At 39.7% G+C, this 21413-nt stretch overlaps 1 protein-coding gene across 3 annotated transcripts in view; it reads right to left on the reverse strand.

The window, feature by feature from the left end:
* The window catches only part of LOC116776530 (fasciclin-3), a 35880-nt gene that overhangs the window by 9405 nt on the left and 5062 nt on the right, over window positions 1-21413 (reverse strand). For all 3 annotated transcript variants that reach the window (XM_061525466.1, XM_061525465.1, XM_061525467.1), the window contains exon 2: window positions 13711-13860. In XM_061525466.1, coding sequence (XP_061381450.1) covers window positions 13711-13759 — 49 coding nt within the window. In that variant the 5' untranslated portion in view covers window positions 13760-13860. The remainder of the gene's footprint in view (window positions 1-13710; window positions 13861-21413) is intronic.

The following is a 21413-nucleotide window of genomic DNA, read 5'->3' on the forward strand; positions in this document are numbered from 1 at the left end:
TCTACTATGTCGTCATATATAGAACATTACATATATTCTAAAATGTAAATGTTAACTTATATATATATATATTAAACGCTTCAGACGCTAAATTAGAATCAATCGAGTTTGCAATTAAGCAGTGAGAATACCCACTAGTGCTGTGATTGAAAATATATCGGTATACTTACTACAAGTCTGTCTCGTCAGTCGTCACACTACACACGGAGAGTTTTTCATTCATAAACCTTGTCACGTATAGTATAGTATTAAGGCAGGTCATTGACCAAGTAACGGGAGACGCTCCGTGTCTCGTGTGTAATATGACGATCAACACGTGGTAAGCGTCCTGTTATTACTTCATCGAGTATTGTGCTCGTTACCAACGTAATAAAAGTCATCATTTTAAGTAATATGTTTACTTAAAATGCCGACACTTTGATGATATGTAACGTTTCATTACCTAAAGCTGACGTCATAGCTAAACGGTATTTAGGCTTAATCGGGGACCAATTATAACCTAGAATTAGGTCGTATAATGGCCAGTGGGTGGTGGGTGGTGGGTGGTGTGTGGTGTGTGGGTCAATTGACAATAGTATCTCCTAAACTATATACATGACGTTATATGTACTGCATGTTGATCTGTTTTATAATTTAATTGATTATTAGTCCCGATTCGAGAGCTCGTTTGTTACAGACGGACGCGCGGACTATACTTACTGATACTTATTTTCTAGATCATATGTCTATATTTAATAAACCCTCGTAAGTCATGTTCAGTCGTTTGTTTGTTAAGCTGCGCGTTTTTTATTATTTTATTTTTATGTAATGCCGACGTTTCGACTTCTTCTCACCCACCGTGATCACGGACAGACGAGATAAGTGTGTCTCCTACCTACCTACCTACCTAGCTGCCTAGCTGCCTGCCTACAAACGCCTGCATTATTGGATCTCCACTAAATACTCCCGATCTGTATCTGTATGTATAAACCAAACAAAGATTGATATCAAACCTAATCTTTAGCCGACACTTTTGGGTCTCGTTTGAACTTGTGTCGCCAAACGTTCAGAGCCTCTTGTTGGACCTCACATGGCTGAAGTAGTAGTATTGGCAGTAGTAAGATAATATATTCATATTATTATTTTTGTAATCATATTTATTGTATTGGTGTGATCGCACTTCACCGCTTCTACGACTGTTATTTGCGAGTAACACCCGGGGCTCTCTCTAGTGTGTCGAGGGCTCCCTCGGGAGGGTCTCAATTAATTCGGCCACAACCCTTATTTAATATATGTCCTGTCACTCGTTTGTTCAAAGTATTACCACTATTTTTTGCACGTGGCGTTACCCGCTTTAATTTATTGTCTGTCAGTTGGTGAGAATAGTTTTTATTTCAATTGAAATAGGAATATGTTCATCATCAAAAGTTCTGTGAATCAATTAAATATAACAAATGACTACTACAATCGTATATAGCATCAATTTTCATGTTGAAACATTGAAGAAGACAGTTGACAGGATATCAATTCTAAAATTGAAGAATGTGTGTATTAATAAAAATATGTGTGTTGTCTGTCTGTGGAACAATATGATATACAAAAGCATGTTTTATCATTACCGGACGCAGCGCCCTCTAGACTCTAGAGACTGAATATTCACAGATGTAATCATTAAGTCGTGAATACACGATCAGAATACGATTTACACAAAAATATAGCATAAATATTATTAATACAATAAAATATTCACGTCATACAGAAGAAGTATCATCATAAGAAAGTTCGTTAACCTGTCTGTGCGAGATGCTGGGTCAACATCTGTAAAGACGTTACGTCACATTCATCTCGCTACTCCTTTGTGTTCATCGACCTTTGTTTTTCATTTCAATATATATTTTTTGGGCTGAATTTTAACATTTTCGTTAATAGCGAGCCGGGCGTAGCCCGAGGACACAATTACATTTAAAGCAGTACATGAGGTTCCGCAGGCTTCGTTAATGTGACAAACAGAATAACGTACCGGGTGTGCGAAAATACTATATGTGAACGAAGAGAACAATACAAATATAATTAAGGATATTAAACAAAACTTATATTCTCTTTTAATAAAATATAACATTTTATATAAGTTCATTTTCCAACTAACATCATAAATGTGAAGCCGTGAGGAGGTCTGGATGATCTGGATGATGAAAACGATGTTCTGTTAACAATATTGTTTCATGTACTGTGTAAGGCGCGTCATGACACGGGGACTCGAACCCGCTACTGGTAATCTGTTTCCAGAGCACTCTCGGCATTCCTATTACTTATCATTTATAAGTATATGGAACAGACGTTTTAAAAGTATTCGGTGATTGAATGAAGTACAATATTAAGGTTTCTTAATTCTTATACATTATGAATATGAATATTGATATTTATATTATATATTGTATCATATACTCCGTCGCTCGTGTGAGCGACACGTAATGTATGCACCCCGCCAAGTGTAGTGTGAACACGGGACGCGGCCACAGAACTGGCGACTCCGACAGACAAACATACGTATGAATATATGTTAACGAGAATATTGCGGTTATATTGTGAGGAGAGAGACAAAAACAGTCCTTAGATGTATGTAATTATTATTAGCCGCTGTAGCGCCGCCCCTCACCATATCAGCACATCATCTGCCCGGATCCTATTACTCCGAGTGTAATGATCGTCTATTGTCACTTTGCTGTGATATGTTAATGTCGGCGTCCCGCGGCTCGCAGGCTGCGGTTTGGGGACTTTCATTTATTTATTAGACTTAATAAAACTATCCAAATATAAACTCTTTGAGATGTAAAGGTCCCGCCGTCATAACGAATATTTTTGTTGTTCTCTACCAATGAGCACATCGTCTATACTTTGTGTTATTTTTCATGTAATAAAACTGATTAATATATGCTAATCTTTAAAGCCAATACAAATAATCTTTTTAACGTGTCTTTATGTTTGTCCGCGGACCGCACACATGTTCTCAAACACAATCGAGCAGTTTTTTGTCGTGCGATCTCTTTGTGGGGATTATTCAAGCCAGCGAGGGGTTCGTCTGTTAGAGACTAACGAGCGTGTGACAGACACACACACAACATGTCTCCCATATGATACTATTGTCCGGGGACTTTCAAAACCGTGTGTCACTGTACAACGATTAGCTCATCCTGTAAAACCCTCGTCCTCTTTGGTTAATATTATTTTTCTCATCAGTTCTCGCTAGCCTCATTTCTATTTTTCATATAAGCTACATATTAGTGATTTTTGTTCAAAGCAAAACCGGGGCTGCTTTTAGTATTATATTTAATGTTTCCTGTATGATCGTGCCTGACACTGGAACGCTCACCACGCTCGAGAGGCAGGGGACGGAGAGAGAGGGAAAGGCTTCGTCGCCAGTGGCGTGGAAGCTGATACATTAGCATTACAGCGAGAGTCTTATCACTCCGGGGCCATCTTTACGATTCACTTCATCGGATTGAACTTTGACTTAATCAGATTATACACACTACGCCGCAAGGGACTCACTGGCCGACTCATATACCGACATTGATTTACATGAAGAAGACACTAACTATAGAGTCAACAGTCAACTCAGCTCGGATACACCTAGCAACCGGACTAAATAAACACACAACACTCCTATCCTCGTCGCAGTCGGGTGAATATAAATCTCCTGTCATTATCAATCTTCTTAACATCCGTAACTGATTCTCCTTTCAATTCCCCAACTCTTCGGAATCCAATAACAATGAACCCTGAACCCTGACCCCTCACCCCCTCCCTCGCCGGAAGTCATTTGATGTACTTCAGCTATTTATAACAATAGTCTTACTTCCGGTGTCGTCGTATTTATTGGTGCATTTACTTCGGGGTTCCTCAGCTCCACGGCCATTAGAAGCCCCTCATTGCACATCGTGTCTCTCTCTATAAGGCCATCATTTAAACTCACTCTATTATTTATGTCGAGTGAGCACTCATCACTCTATCGAGGAGTGCAATTATCTAATAGAAGCCATCGTGTTTAGGAGTTATCAGCGACCTCGGTTAATTGTGAACACACACACAAAAATGTTCGCCCGCATCTCAGATCGTCTCAGATCATTGTTATAAACAAAAATGAATTAAAATGTTTGGAAATAATTTATTTGGCTCATAGTAAGTGTGCTCGGTGCCCCCGGGTGAAGCCGCGGGATCCTCCTAGTGTTGATGTCGGTAACAACTAAGCAGAGAGAGACTATAGTCTATACATTGTATCTGTAACTCTCTCTCCGCTCGCTCCACGCACGCTATGTGCGTATGTCACCTTCCTCGTGTGTGTATGTTTATTTTCCCATAACTGTGAACTCCTAAACTAAACTCTCTGAACGTGTCTCTCCTCAGCTCGGTACGACACCAAGTTTCTTGAATCCCGTCAAGCGTGAGCCGAAGTTTAATTTCCGCTGTGAGACGACTTCCGGTGTCGCATTTAATATAATATATAGATATTAATTTCTGCACAACTCTCGGTTTAAATGTTTTTATATATTGATCGTATCGTAAAAGTGAAAGACTAAGGAGATGAATGATTGACAAATAATAATTGCATCGAAATATTCGTATGTTAATGTAATAAAACTGCCGGGAATCAATCTGTCTGTCTGTAACGACTAACAACATCTAGTTTATAGTGAGTTAATTAATTTTCACGTCATTGTGTGTTTCAATAGCTCATTACAGATTAATGAACGCGCGGACAGACAATACAATGAGTATTGTGTATAAATAATATACATATACATAGTAATGAAAACAAAGACAAACATATTTTACATTAAATTTAATATTCCTTTGTAAGCAGCGACAGTCGCGGGACAATACTAGTTATTACAATTATCAAAAGATGTCCATGAAGCCGCCCTTGACGGAGACATAGCTGCGAGACTCTTTATATGTCACAACTATCTGTTTGATACGAAAAAATATAATAACATGAGGAATTTGATATTATTAAAAATATACAAGAAACATACCAAGAACAAGGGTTTAATTGGAAAATAAATAATGGCCTGAAAATAAGGTTACTTGATATAATTACGATTTGAAAAAGCGGAAACATACAAACTTAGTTCAGCGCAAAATATACATAATACGTGACACGAACAGTTGTAGATGAGACGACTACGTTGAAGGTAGGAAGAGAGAGAGAGAGAGATGCTGCGCTGAAAAGCGATGATAAGGAGTACATTGGAATAAACTTCAGATTAATTAAAATATAAACGTTAAAACTGTATTTGATTGATTGGTTATAGATGCGGACCACGAATATTACTGAGTTCGCCTCAAGGGGGAGGCTCACATTACACAGAGACCGCGTCCCGATCCGCGTACAGCAACATGTTTATACTATGATATGAGAGGTTTCATGAACGACAAACTGTTAACGCGGAGTGTGTAGTGTGGCGACACTGTCTGCATGGATGTTGACGTCACCCCGCATCGCGAACTCATATTACGATAACAGAGCACTGGAGATAAGTTGAGAGTGACGAGACAAGGCTGAAGGCATCTACAGGTTGTAATGGGGGAAGGTCGTCTCACAGTACTAGATAGAGAAAAGTGACAAAAAAACTCATTTGATGAAAACTGAAACGAATTCATATTTCTAAGTAAGTTAATCACTTTGTTGTTTTTATTTGGTTCGATCTACCTCATCTAAATAGAAACTGTCTCCCTGTAGTTGCTTCAGGATCACCTCCCGACCGTTGCATCGTGTGTGACGTCACGCGACACACACTATACCTGTCGCCGACGGTCGGCTCACGGGAGTATTGTTATAATACACTGAGCTTAATTCCGAAGATCAGGCGGACGGAGTCGCGGGCAACGAGCTAGTGACTTAATAACATCGTTGTAGTTTCATGGAAGACATGTTCGTGGACATTTAATATGTATCAGTAGGAAGCGAGCAAGGGTCCAGCGAGTGGTGGAGCGTGTGAATGGTTTCAATTGAGGTCAGTCGTATCAATTACTGAGTCAGCTTCGTTAAGATGAATTGTATAAGACGATGAGATGAGTCCCATAACACACGGGTCATGATTACAGAGAGCAGAGACCACGACACACGGACATACACGTTGACTGTTGGTATGCTGTTCGCTGGTTCGACTCCCGCCTCTCGCCTCCACACACTAATAATATATAGGGAGCGAGAAATTTATTGTGTATAAAAAGCGGACAAACTCTACAGACCCGCTCTCTTGTAATATATATAGTTGTTGAAGTAACCAGCTGTTTAAAAGCATTCTCAGATTCCCGGAAACTTTCCACTCGGAGAGTTTTCATTTTACCGGGACAGTCTATTTAAAATCATTTAATATTAAGGCGGGGTTATATAATGTTTGTTCATTGCAGGAGTGGCTCTCCGGGTGTTCGTGGATGAGACCGTCAGATTATACCTCATCTGATATACAGCGACGTGCAGTCGTTTCATGACGACGTCAAATAAATAATTCTCAAAAGTTGTGTGAAAATTAAAGATGAAGTAAAGCAATCCCTCGAGTTAGTGTTGGACGTCTACAAGGTTTAAATATTTCCACAAAGCATTGTTAACGCCGGCATCTCCGGGAGTTATTCGAGCAATGTTTTCTTGTTAGTTGTTGTTCAGCTCGGGTTAACGAAATTGAGACCGAAATGTTTTATGGAACATGAAAAGACGAGTGGCCCGACTAACCCACAGACTCCGACAGTTATACTTAACCCAGACGTGAGACGATACTCACCAGTGACGAATGTTTGTACGATCGGACTGATCTCAGAGACTGTTGCGTAGATCGTAGCATTACGCTAAGATCACACTTAACGTAAAGACTTAACCAGTTAGGTTGAACAAATAATCGACCTCAATAATGGATCTAGATTTTATGAAGTGACACGCCAAAATATTTACTAATGTTCACAATAAGAGTGAAGGTCCTACCTCCCCCCTCAGCCCCTCCCGTGGACCATTACACCTGTCTGTCGCCATGTCACATTACATTATATAGGTCAGGAGGGTGGAGCTCGGTCTACGTGTGTGTACATACGAGAATATTCAATTATTATTGTTTTTTATCATAATTACTAGCGGATTTAAATTATTCTACTACATCTGGAGGGTAGGGAATATGTTAAAACTTGATCATGATCATTCTAAAGTTTGAGAGTATCCAGAATATTGAACAAACAACACCTGGAGGCCTGATGATGTCACCGAATACAGTTCATCATAACCACATCATATCATACCCGCCACCCGTCACCCGTCACCCACCACCCACCACCGCAACTGTCCCCGGCGGTGGTCGCGACACGCGATAGTCACGCCCTCGGTAATGGATTCAATGTACTAATGGGAAAATAACGGAAAAATATTGAATTCATAAAAATATAAATGAATTTATTTGTAATATATTTTTTACACTGGCCGCCCTACACTCCGTAGTGTTGTTGTTAAAGACGTTATCGATAGATTTATTAGAATTATTACAACACTACTTAACATACGTTTCCGTCGACCCTTATTACAAACTTGTGATCTGTTTGTTGCTCTTCCATAAAAAAATACTTAACGAATTTCGATTAAACTTTACAATACTGTAGTTCGGAGATCAGAACAGGACATACACTATGATTCATCTCTTCACTCCGGAGTCCGGATACAACATACTATAAATGCTGTTTTAACATACGTACTACACATTTCTCTCTGAGCTCCATTAAGATGTAGGTACGTTGTACATTCCAACGAAGTATATAAGATATCATAACAAGCCTTGTTATAGTCGCACAGCCGTATGGGTGCGTGTCTGTCCGTCCCTGCAGCCGCCGCCCGGTGGCGTTTTTAAATTAGATTAATTATATTTTAACTGACGGCGGCTCCTTCTGTTGGTGGACGAAAAAATTTGGGAATATTCGTCGAGTTCACCACGATTATAATAACGAAAGTACCAAATCTAACAAATAATTTATACAACACAGAACCTCCATTTTATCATGGCGGTTGAAGGCGACAAGTCCGCGTATAAGTACACGTGTGTGTATGTGTACGTGTATATATAATCCTTTTGTTTATTGTCTCCTTGTGTTGTTTTATTTTAAATAAAGACATTACAAGTGACGTCATCTTCACGGAGGATCCAAGTTTCATACTAGTTTCTGACCGCCACTTCGTCCGCAAGAACTTCGGAACTAGGCTTGACGTAAAATGTATAGCGTGTTAAAACGACATATTTGCGACTCATCCGTCAGCGACATGTATAGTGTGTGTCACAAGACGTGAAACTACACCAAAATTCAGGATAAATTACACCCCTTATGTCATTCTTAGTTCTAATCTACATAATTGTAATGTTTCATCAAATCGTGTAAGCACAACAAACATTCATTCACAAAACTTCGGTAGGAATTAAAAACCTAAAACTCTTCGTTATGACAGTAACACGGTTACTTTATATGAGTTGGGTTTTTGTGTGTGAGGTTAGGTGTCGTTTGCAGCGGTCAAACTATAGATGGGTGACCGTTATGACGTCACATCTACAAATTTTCTGTGTTATATATTTCGGTCAGCCAGTGAGTCGTGACGGCGTGCTGCTATCCACCTGAACTGCCGAAACCCTCTGTCCGTCACCAGCCGGCGGTATGTCCGTTATACATTTCCGTAGTCAGTGACCTGTCACTCACTCACTCACTGGAGGGTTCACTGTACTATTTTGTAAATTCACCCACCGTGTTACAGCGGACGGGTTGTGTGTTGATGTCAATACGTCCACATCACGACAAAACTACGAGATATAGTTTCTTATTAGCTGTGGTAGTCACAGCACAAACAGGTCCAAGAAGGCTCGAATATATGTATATAATTATATTGAGATATATTCATTCAATGTAAATTTTTTCGAGTCCTAGGACATAGCGTTTAAATGAGTCTTCGGTGATGTGTGCCATGTTATATATAAAACTTTTTAATATCACGAGGGAAGTCAGGGGAAACGGCTAGCAGTTAATAATTATATATTATAAGTAGCACCTGTCGCGAACTGTACAGACACGCACACGCAGGTTGGTAATATATGTCCGTGGGTCCCATTATTAAAATGAAAGAATAACACCAGCACGGCGCGGCGGCGGGGTGACGCACAAACAATGGCTGCCATCGACCATCGTTGACGCACTCGATACACACACAACACAATATTAATCTTTTATAATATTAATACATTCGCCATAATTTTTGTAATTAATATAAAGCATCATTAAACATAACGCAAAACTACAGAGGTCTTTCAGTATAATATTACAATAAAAGGGATGTGGCGCCATGTGACACACGAGCGGGGCGTATTAAAGTAATAAGACGAGCTTCTCACTGTACATACTAATTACCAAACTACTGAAATATATAAAAACTCTTATGAATTTATATGAATATATTACGTGAATATGAATCGGCTATGATATTGTTTTGTATATGGCTCGCTTGTTCCGACCTGTTCTAACATTACAAGCGCCATTCTGTTAACGTACGAAATTTGAAAAGCTTTCGAATGCGAATCAAATCGAACTCGAAGTGGACCATCGCACGCCAATATCACCTCTGTATGTTAAGTGATTAGAGACTATTACTGTTTGAAAGTGGCACATCGCTCTATGACCATAGTAAATAACACAATGATAATCTCTATGGCTTTATCAGAAGGTTGGTTTTCGAATGTATCGCGTGTGATATATTTTCCAAACAAAAATCGACCCAATCTGTGACGGATATGACGTCATTCGGCTTGTTCGTATGTTATGCACCTGTCACGTTGAATATAATTCTTTTTTTGTGAAATTTGTTATAAATGAAACGTTACAATATTTGTAATATTTAAACTGAGACGGAAATACAGTTTATTAGATTTGTGACATCGCTTCAAGGACGAGAGACGAGAAGAGGAATATCATTGTAGTACAAGCGAGCTGCTTACTCCAGCAGTGAGTTGTATGCGTCCTTACAAATATATCCCTTCAATAGTGTTATTTTCATCTCTATTACTCATGAGGAAGTCGGATGCTGTACCGATCTCGTATCACTCGTTTATTGCTTTATAGAAACGGATGTCGCCGAGGGAAAGTCGCTAACGAGTAAACCAACTGCCGGCCGGTCGCTGGACGACAGTCACGCTGCTGTTAAGGAAATTATACGGTTCAGGTGAAAATAATTATATTACTATATTCATCCCGCCGCCAATCTCTCACACAACTCACAAGTCATCTACAGTCCATCTACGTTCAGTCTCTCGTAGTATGTTTTAATCTGATTATCTCTCTCTCGTCTCATCTCATCTCCTGCCTCGCGTATGTTTTTTTTATAATTGTTGGTGAATGTTGTGTTACAATTATAAAGACGAACAAACACTCGCCGCTAAAACACTATCAAGTTTAATGATGTGCTGCTCGTGTGGAGTGTGGGGAGTTGCTGTCCTTGTTATGCGGAAATAAGATATACATTTAAAAATATTTATCTCGGAACGAGCATAAGGACTCGGAATACGATTCGGTTGAGCCGCCTTTACTACCCACGACACGACACAATACGTCACGACACGAAGGCGATACGACACGACATCAACTGCTTTAACTTGGTATGATGTTTGTTACACTTCCACGATGACTCGCCAATAATATGCTTGTATGAAGTCTCTTCATATAGGTAACGTACGTCGTAAGGAACCCGTCTGTTTGTCTGTACTGGAACCGCTCGCGTGGTTACCTAATGAATATTATAACAAACGCTAAAGACAGGAGCTACTCTTAGTGTTGTTGGTTACCAACACAGACTCTGACGCAGTATATGAAAGACTTTATGAACTTCATTGAAGCACTGCTTCCTGTTTTATTTAATACGAAGCCTCTCTTATATCTCCGGAGCCGGCGTTTCGTTCCGTGTACTTCTTTACTTCGAGACTCTTGTATGTGTTCTCTTCAATAGAAATACTAGCGCGGAGTCCGCTTTACTCTCACCCACAGTTTCCCGCTATTTTTATTGTTTGAACTGCGTTCACACAACAAGGAAACTTTGAAGACACCTTCAAGTGCACGTGAGAGAGGTTGCGTTTAGCTTCGAGGATATATAAAAATATATTACTTCCTTGATCGAGAATATAAGCTGTGTGTTGATTACAGTAATACAAGGGATGATGATGTGACGTTGTAACCAAATCAGGATCCAGACCGGGCCGAGTCTAGACCGGGGACGAGAGCTGGCGACCGAGAAAGATGATACGCGGACGCCCGACGACTGTAGGAGGTCAACGCATAGCTCAATATATACTAAACATACACTCCCATACACTCTGAATATTCTTTAGACTCATCTTCATAACACAATATCGTTTCGTAATCGTTTTGGTTTCGTTCATTTATTGATGGTTCAAGTGGAGAAGTCTGCGAGCCCCGGAAGGTCTCCCGCTGGCTGAGGACGACTAATAGTTTACAATGGTGCAGTCGACACAGATAGATGTTCTGTCGAGAGAACCATTAAGGACCTCCAAGGTGTCAGATACTCCGACTCCTTGCTTCTATGGAACTGGCGGATCAGAGAAATTGTTACAACACCAGCTTCATGAGACACGTCCGTGTGGGAGAGTAATGAGCAGACCTACATAGTGTGTGTCTGTGTGCGTGTTGCAAACAAAGGTGGTCACCGAGCGTCCCGTCACGCCTCCTGACTCAGTATCAAATGAAGAACAGCTTTAATATCCACAGGACAAGTACCAGGAACAACCGGCGACACAGGAATAGTATAGACTGGCGATGGTGGACGCGAGAGAAGGAAGGAGGAGGGTAGCTTGTACAGGACTTAGGATAAGGAGTTAGGAGACTTCAAGGAAGATGATACGTTGATCGTATTATAAATGAAGCATAAAGAGCTGAACTGATATTGAATAAACTTCATACTGCTACTGGTTACATACTTCATCATCTTCAATAATATATAATTCATGTGTGAATGTATGTGTGTACATTTCGCCAACTCCTAAATCTCATATAAATCAATATGAACTCCGGGCGAGTACTGATAATACGACTTTCTCACGAGCCGTTGTAAGTCGAGCCGAGCGGCGAGCGGCGAGCGGCGTTCCGAGAAATATTAACTGAACGTGAGGTTTACGATGTGAGGAGTCAAGAGACAGACACACAGCCGATAAGAGACCACCTCTCACACACCGCTGTATCGACGATCATTATATTATCATTTTAACTCATTCCCGGTTTACTTTTAACTGCAGTCTATGATTATTAGAAACCGCGTCAGTATGCTTGTTTCAGTCAAAAACTGCTGAACGGGTTTTGATAAGACTTAACAATGACGTAGTTAACACACCAGTAAAAGACATAGTCTAAAACGTATCCCTTCCCTCCGTGTAGTTGCTTCAGGATCACCTCCCGACCGTTGCATCGTGTGTGACGTCACGCAACACACACTATACCTGTCTCTGACGGTCAGCTCACGGGTGTATTGTTATAATACACTGAGCTTAATTCCGAAGATCAGGCGGACGGAGTCGCGGACAACGAGCTAGCTATTACCTAGTACAAGTGATAATGATAATGTAGACATACCACAACTATTTAAGTATGAATATTGTGAATATAATAGACTCTGTAATCTTTCCATCGACTTCGAACAATAACATATTATAAAGCTATTAGGTCCTGAGACTGACTCACTGTGAATCATTGACTTGCTCACTAAGCTGCGAGAGGTATTGATTCACGATAATACAAGTCGCCCTTTAGAGTTATGATTCAGGAGTCAGTCGAACAGGTGAGGAACGTTGACTAACTCAACAATAAACTCTTTAAAAAATGTTTGCACGACCGTCCATCGTGGCACTTACAAGGGAATCATTCTTAGAAGATTTCTTCGCTGAGACATCTCACTGCCTCCCAGTGTGACTACCACACGTTTGCATCCACACTACACACTCGACGTTACACATTTCTCCTGACCGCCAGCGCCGACAGACACACACCCGCTCCTACATATACGACTATTCATTTGAGTATATCACGGAGACTCGCGAGCTAATGTATATGTTTTTGATGACTCCTGAATGTCAATCTTTCTGTGTGTTTGTTCTCTGAGTTGTAACCGCGGAACCTGTGTAATCGGTTCCAGTAGCTGTACGTGTGTTTCCGTGTCCGCATCTCCGGAACACCGAGGTAGTTTATATTACTATAAAGACAGTCAACCTGTTTACATGAAGATATAAACAGAGGCAGTTGAAGTGTCGTGTTTGTGTTAGGAAGAGTGGAAACAGACGCAGGCAGCGCCGGGTGATGGGGCTGTATTATATGATACTCTAAATATTTACAACACCGAGCACAACCCCCGCTGTCAGCACGCGGGACACGTCTGCCGGGAGTCAGCTCGGGCCGCCGATACATTCTTGACAACGTTATTTGATCATAATGAGCTCTCCTTACTTTAGTTGTCACACAGATCCAGTGCGATTATTACAAGTCGCGTGGTCAAACGACATACTCAGCGTTAACAGTTAGCATTCATTAATCTAGTCACTTAGTCATTCCACGAGTAACTGTAAACGCTCCGTAATCCGTGTGCAGTGGTAAGCCTGCCGTGTTCCCAAACACATCGTTGAAGTGTTATTTTCCGTTTTTATATAATAATGAATATAGAGTTACCTGCGAGGGTCACAGCCAGTAGAACACCAAATATCGCGGAGAGGGCCATCTTGTTGTTGTGTTATTATGTATGTATGTCACTCACTAACTCAAGAACACAATCCACATAACGCGTCCCGGAACACCTTACAGTCCGACGGAGGACACGATCTGGAACAATAATACTTTTGTTAGGACGCTGTCGGTTAAACACTCATAGTGCTGTTTCATTAAAGAAGAATTTTAATGACGTTAATTAGTAGATGAGACTTGGTTCAGAACAAAAAATATTAATTGAGATGATTCGCTAGAGAATGAGTTCATGAACAGTGGAGAGTAGTTGTAGCAAGCCACACCGTTTGAACCGTTTATACAGGGTGTTTATTGGACAGATACATGTTAAAAGTAATGTAAATTAAAAGTAAACAACACATAACATTTAAATATTTTTACAAAATTGTATAAAATCTTAATGTTTAAATATTTGCTTTCTAAAAGTATAGTAAAGTGAAATTACAAAAAAAAAACGACTTCCCTCCCGGGGATCGCCTCGGCCGGGTTTAGGTTCTGTGAGGGAATATTAAAACAGATGTAGTTTGTGAACATTTAATATTATATTCTGGGATTCAAGAGTTCTCTGGTGTCTCGTTGTCTCTAACGATCTGTCCGACCTTTTGGCGCTGACCTGCTGTCTGTCTGTCTGTCTGTCACACATGAAACACGAAACCCTTCGAGACGACGTTATGAGAGTGTGATCTGTATTAATATTGACGCAAGTAAACAAACATGACGCAGTTTACAGGAAATATTGAACAAACAGACATCCATCGATGAGTTAGCAACACGTGGCCGGTTCTTTAAGTCGGTGGAGCGTCGTGCCTGTGTTCGTGTGTGAGGGGCGCGTCGTAGCGAGCATGTTATTGTCCAGTGCAGCCACTGATCATAACACCAGCTCCCGCTGTTTATTTGTCAGTATGTTCGTGTGTTCCCAGTCACTGCGTACCGTCAGCAGCGCCACTCCCACTCACCCCATATATATGTATGTGTAAAACTGGGATATTGTTCATGTCACTTCACATTCTATAAATTAGCAACTGTAAATAAATGTCACTATCTGTGTGTTAGTGTAATACACGTGTATGTAATCTCGTGCGTCCTCTGACCTTTCGTATAACATTCAGCGGCTGTTTCGTATCATATAATACAATCGAACTTTTTATTTTAATCAACATTACTATTTATATTATTTGATATTTTTTTGTGTCCGTCGGTTTGTTTGCGGCGCATCCGTTATACAGAAATAGATCCAGTAGAGGATTCACACGTGACACGACACACACAGACACACACACACACACACACACACGCAGATATATATATACAAAGTGATAAATAACATCTAAGTGTCCGTTTGTAATTTCTTATTAAAAGCTTTACACCAAACACGCAAAACACTATATACGATACGAGCAGCAACAATTCAATTTGTAAGTTTGTCTGTATGTTTGTTCAGGATAATCTCTGTTACGACTGGACCGGTAATGATGTTACCTTCACCCGCAAGTAGATAATATCCCAGGGAGCAACACAGGCTACTTATCAATCAACTTAAAAGGGGATAATTTTCTTAATTCGATACGTTTGTTGAACTATTACCCTTTCAGTTATAGGCAGATATTCAATATAATTTCTTTGATCGAGGGAACATTATCCAGAAGTAGTGCCCAGACCCTGAGGCAGGATCTGATGTAACACCTAGCAAACGTCGCTGTCGTCGCACGATGCGTTTTTTTATAAACGACTATCATACCAAAACAAAGAGGTTTATAAAGAAATAAATAAAATAGTTCATGAAGTCCCTCCGCAGGGATGAAGTGATACTTCGCGATGTGATCATAAAAACAGGAAGGGATAGACATTGATTTTAAAGGAATACTTAGTGTTTCTTTAAGACTAACTTTATAAACATGACTTACAACTAACAATTCATTGCACGCGTGCGTTCGGGCGCCACGCCTTCTTGTCGTCCTTTTTATCCCCTCCCCCCCCCCCTTCAAAATTAAATAACGTAAAATATTATAAACATTTTATTTTAGTTGTAAACATAATGTTATCTGAGAAAAAACATTTTATAGTATTGGAAGGAGTGTTCGAGGAATTCAAGTCACGACAACTTAGTTGCCCAAGTGGCTGGAACGTTATAATTCAGTGGTTTGAGGTTCGACTCCTGCTCTCGTCGATGAATTTTTTCTTATCATTTTCTGTTCTAATTCAAGAAGTAAGAGCGGGTTGTCGGTTTTAACTTTTATAAAAGCAAAACAATTTCCATCGAAATGTGATCACCGCTAAGATTAGGTGTTCTATTTCATATTACACGTGGATAATACAAGCTAAAGATCCCCAAAATAATAAGTCAATGACCTTTTAAATTGTAAACGAATGTTGTATAATAAATATTTGTCGCAGAACGAGCGAACACGAGCGAACACATGAACGTATTCTGTCCAATCAATGAAAATCAAAGATCAGCATCGTGCGACATCTGAGAGCTACATCTATAAAACCTTAAATACATTTAGTACCACGACCATTCAATGGTAGGTGGTAGGTGGTAGGTGTGCGTCACACACTTGACATAACATCCAGACCGTTCTAGTGTATTCATATTTACTATATACAAGCTGTGCCTGTGACTCCGCACGTCCTATTAGTGAATGTCGTGAGATGGACAATGGATACTTTAATCTTCCATGGATCTTATCATACTATTGAAAACCTAACTGAGTCAACGAGCTCCTTCTAATGTTCAATCATAACATTAGCTTTCATAAAGAGATATAATTTCTATTTTCTTTATATAACACGTACACTATCATTAAAGTCGTGGTACAGACTACAGGGAACATCATCCTCGTATCACCGAGGAGTTCTCTCTCCCCCTCGGTGTGTCTGCATGTTTGTTTGTCCCTGGTTGCTGGTGGTAGCCGGTGGTGGGTTGCCGAGCTACCATCGATCGTCGCCAGTCCGACTGCTCGTTTATTGAGCGACTGTTGCTTTACCGTCACTTCACTAAACCAATTCAACTTCACCGACCAAGTGCGAGTTGTTTTAAACTAGACTCTTATTTGTTTCATTATTTTTTATATTTCTCTAAACAAAGTCCTTTGTTTTTGTCACCGACTATATTTCGTCGAAACATCACAGTTATCGGCCGAGTCGGTTTAGGTTAGTATATGGAATGGATGAATGCTTATTAGTTATTAGACATGACGTTAAATATAATTTGGAGGTCAATGAACTCCGAAACAATACATCAACACTATAATCGCGTTCGATATATTTGGTCTCAAACCGCGTCATTACACGGCCGGGAGACGCTATTAACGATAAATCAATCAGATATACGGACATAGTGCGGTGTCTATATATGTATGCACAAATAGGATGTTACAATATTTGTCTGTCTGTATGATGTAGTGTTGTATAGTTTAAAGAGTGTGGACACGAGAGGTCGACCGAGGACAGTTCGGTGTGATAGGTTGTGAACATCTATACATACAGTCAGACACGCAGACATTCATTAAAGATTTCTTTAAGTTTACTAAATAAAATTTATTTGTAACTGTCTCATACACTTGAGATAGAAAAATATATAAAAATATATATAATAAACCCGGTACGGAAACTTCAAACGTAACACGGTTAGTTTGGTTATTTTATCCGAACACAGTTTGTGAACACGTTTGGTAAGAACACGATAAACACTATCAAACCTCGAGATAGCCGATATTAACATAGACGAGGGCACGGGACTGGAACAGTTAACTTAACGTGTCAAGTGAACCTGGAGTCTGAAAAGACGAGGGTGGAAAAGAACGGTAGGTGTACGACAACACTCTGCGAGGTTGGCATTGATGTGTTGGTATTGAGCTCAACAAATCACTTATTGAAGGTATAACCTGGCGAGACTGGAACACTCGTCCGACAAGGACAAGCACTCGTCACTGTGCAGAAGTTACCGAATATAGAAACACGTGCTTGAAGACGAAGAAACAGACAGACAGAGACACGGAACACGATCAGGAGAGGAACACGCGGAGCCAGGCGTGATGATGAGAATAACATGTTAGAGAGAACAACTGACTTACATAGAATATTTATAATTTGACGCGTCTGTTCTGAAAGCGGTTCTAGTGTATAATCTTTGAATGTAATCCGTTTATTAAAAGCCACGTCAGTAACTAGCGGGCTCCGGGGAGAAAGTTTGAAAGTCCCGCCTCGACTATCAAGAATGCTACATGGAGACCGACTTGAGAAAGTGCAATGACGACACAGAACAGCTTCCACTACATACAACGCGAAGAACGCCAGGGCATGGAGAACAGGCCTCCTCTCAGACTCGCGACACGCCCGGGAACAACACTCGTACTAAGAAAGTACAATAGACGGTATTTTAACAGTTGCATGTAGGTGAGGAATCACGTCATTTTTGTTAAACAACAAATACAATATCAGGTTGGTTACAGCCACGAGAGGGCCGTAACTAACTCCGCTGACCCGTTTTGATATGATTTATGATTTTTATTGAGGTTATCCGAGCCGTTAAACGCATTTCCTCAAACAGTTTCCATTTAAAGTAGCCCAGAAAATTATCACCTACGCCGTTTACAACCCAAGATAACAGATGGCGCTGTTCCGTTTTCACATAATCATTACTCTCTCTTTAATTATTATTAATAAACACTCACTCACACTAACGTCAGTGTGCTTATAACAACTTCATAGGCTCCATTTCACATTTTCATTAAGGTTCAGATTTTTCATAACATTCCTATGTAGACGTATTTCTGGTGAGGGTAGAACGGTTTAAAATTCGCTTACATTTTATACAAAATTGTATTACAATGATATTTAACAGGAAAAAAACTATTTCAAATCTTTATTAACTATCATAAAATAAATTTAAAATTATATCCACAGAGTTCTGTCTTGAAAGAAATAAAAATCGTAACAGAATTTTTTTTGTGTACCCACAAATGTATCGAATTTAAGCGTGGAGTGTTGTCACTCGCTAAAGGCAACTGGACAGTCGACGGGTCTCAAGAGAACAGTCGCGTGTTATAAAGCGAGTTTAGCATGTAAAGTATCATACACACATGTAATAAATATAGTATTGAAAATATTATGAGAATTAATGAATCTTACAAAGTCCCAAAACCAAAACACTTTACACAGAATAGCCTCTTTAACATCGGTCATGAGGAAGTCATTCTTCAATAAACACCAACTGGAATATGTTAAATAAAATGTTGAAAGTCATAAGAATGGAATTAAATGTCAAAAACTCTATTAAGGATCTCATAAACTAAGAGAAACATCGCCAATATATTCTTTTCATGAAAAACCTTGAACGAATTCCACGACCAGGTCTGCCGCTCACTACGATGATAACAAGAAAAAGTATTGTAAAATTGATATAACAGTAACCGAATATTTTAAATTTCATAAAAAAAATGCAAATATTTTAACTACAAGATGTAAATTATTAATACAAGTTTCATGAAGTCTCGCTCCAGACTCGGAGATATTTTTAATTAAACTAAACTTAGTCAATTCTTAACAATCTAATAAAATGAACCGAGTCTCAGTCGAGTTACAACAAAGAGGTTAACGACCTCGAACCATTCACAATTGGGAATAAAAAAAAGAACAACAAACACTAGGAGATGTAATGAAAGGTCGACGACCTCTGAAAATACTCTCAATGTCTTGTAACCTTCGACTTGAACACCCGAGACCTATTTTTGATGTTTGAAAAATAATGAGCAGAGAAATCTCATACCTATGCGTATGTGGGCATGTCCCGCGTATTCATTGACGTCAATCGTTATTATAAAGTGATGGCTGTTTGCGAGGCTATCAGCTCCTGGAGCCAGCAGCCTCGTGCCCGCCATGTCTGTCGTCAACATTCACTTTCCCTGGGAGCGGCGGCGTGTGAACTCGCCATTGTGATGTTTTTGTCTTGTTCTGATCGTTACACACATCGATCGTATAGACTGCAGGCGTTTAGAAACCGACTGAACGCACCTGTCTCAGGCGCGACACCCGCGACGCGGCTGGGACAGTCATGATGATACATCCGATAGACTCTCAACCAACCATAATGTATGAGGATGAAGCGAGGCCGATTAGGATGAGATTTAGAAAAAAGAAAGATCGAGGAACGGCATAGACGACTTGTATACACATACAGCGAGTGACGAGCGTGAAGAGAGGGTCTGAAACGTGTCTGATGAAACGTGAATGTAGTCTGGTAAGTTGTTACTGAGGTATGATGGAACATGAATATTATTACAGAAAGTGACGAACATACCGACATACAACCGGGTTGACTCCGTTGATAGTCTTTTTATTTACTTTATTTATAAACGATTCAAATTATTGAACTTTAGAAATATCGATTGCGTCGAGAGGAACAGACGAAGAAGGAAAAATATATATTACATCGATTGATTTGCAATATATATTCTTATAATAATTAAACAACAACATTCGTTCATCAATTCAGTTAATTGTCTCGTGTGAATATTTAGTGTAAAGTTAACAGCACAGAGTAGCACAGAGACACGGGTTGTGCAACACGTCACGCTCGGCCGACTGAGAAAATAAGAGTTACTTACAAAATATTACGACACGGCTCGGTATAATGTACTCGATATATAATAAATTAACATATTACAATCACAGAACATCTCCCGAACAAGATCGCGGTAAATATCTCGACGAAATTATCTTCACAGCAAACTGTACTCGAGTCTGCGGCGTTCTAAAGACTTACTGTCGGTTCCACTTGTACGTTCTGAGGAATTTCCATTTACATACAAAAATAGTAAAGATTTTTACCGTAATTCTAGTTATTTAATATTGAGGTCGCTGTACTTTCACTTTATAGTGAGTACCTTCGAGTAACAAAGACTGTCCGCGCTCGGTGAACACGAACTTAACATTAACCGACCACACAATAGGAGGTTCAGTGTTTGACCCGTTTGTATGTCGGACGGTCGTAACCGGGACATGCTGCGAAAGTTCGAGAAGATTGTCCTACATCATTATTAATAATACACAAGATTAAATTTGAAAAACCGCAATTAATATGGCAGACATATATTTGTTCCCAGCGCCATCTATTATCGTAAATCAGAAACGATAGAAAAAATCAATGGAAATGAAGTAATTCCTTGAAGAGATCAATAAAACGCAGGTTAATACGATACGATATTTACTCAGTATTTAGGTATTTGTATAATGTTAAACGAGGAATCCAAACTATTCTAAGCAACAGTCAGGAGTGTCCCGCCGCGTGCGGTCTGACTACAGTCCGCTTTGTATACTTATTTCCATATTTTCAAATAACAACTGAACATTGTAATATATTTTTTGTCCCATCTCAGGCATCATTCTAAAACTGCCGTTTAAATTCAAATAACCGGCGTTGTTCGAACGTGTCGTGACGCGGCCAGGGGAGGTTGATCTTTATTTATATGTCCATAAGGTCTATATTAACTTCTATGTTAGATAACGGTGTGTGCCGTTAGCGCGCAAACAAAATGGTTCCTCCCACTGTTGTAATGCAAAAAGTGTCTGGAATTGAATCTGTGTTAAATATTACATGTAAGAGTTATTAATATAAACATTAATAATTTTTATGTATAATAATAGAGTTA

The sequence above is a fragment of the Danaus plexippus genome, chromosome 30, assembly GCF_018135715.1.
Source record: "Danaus plexippus chromosome 30, MEX_DaPlex, whole genome shotgun sequence".
Taxonomy (NCBI): domain Eukaryota; kingdom Metazoa; phylum Arthropoda; class Insecta; order Lepidoptera; family Nymphalidae; genus Danaus; species Danaus plexippus.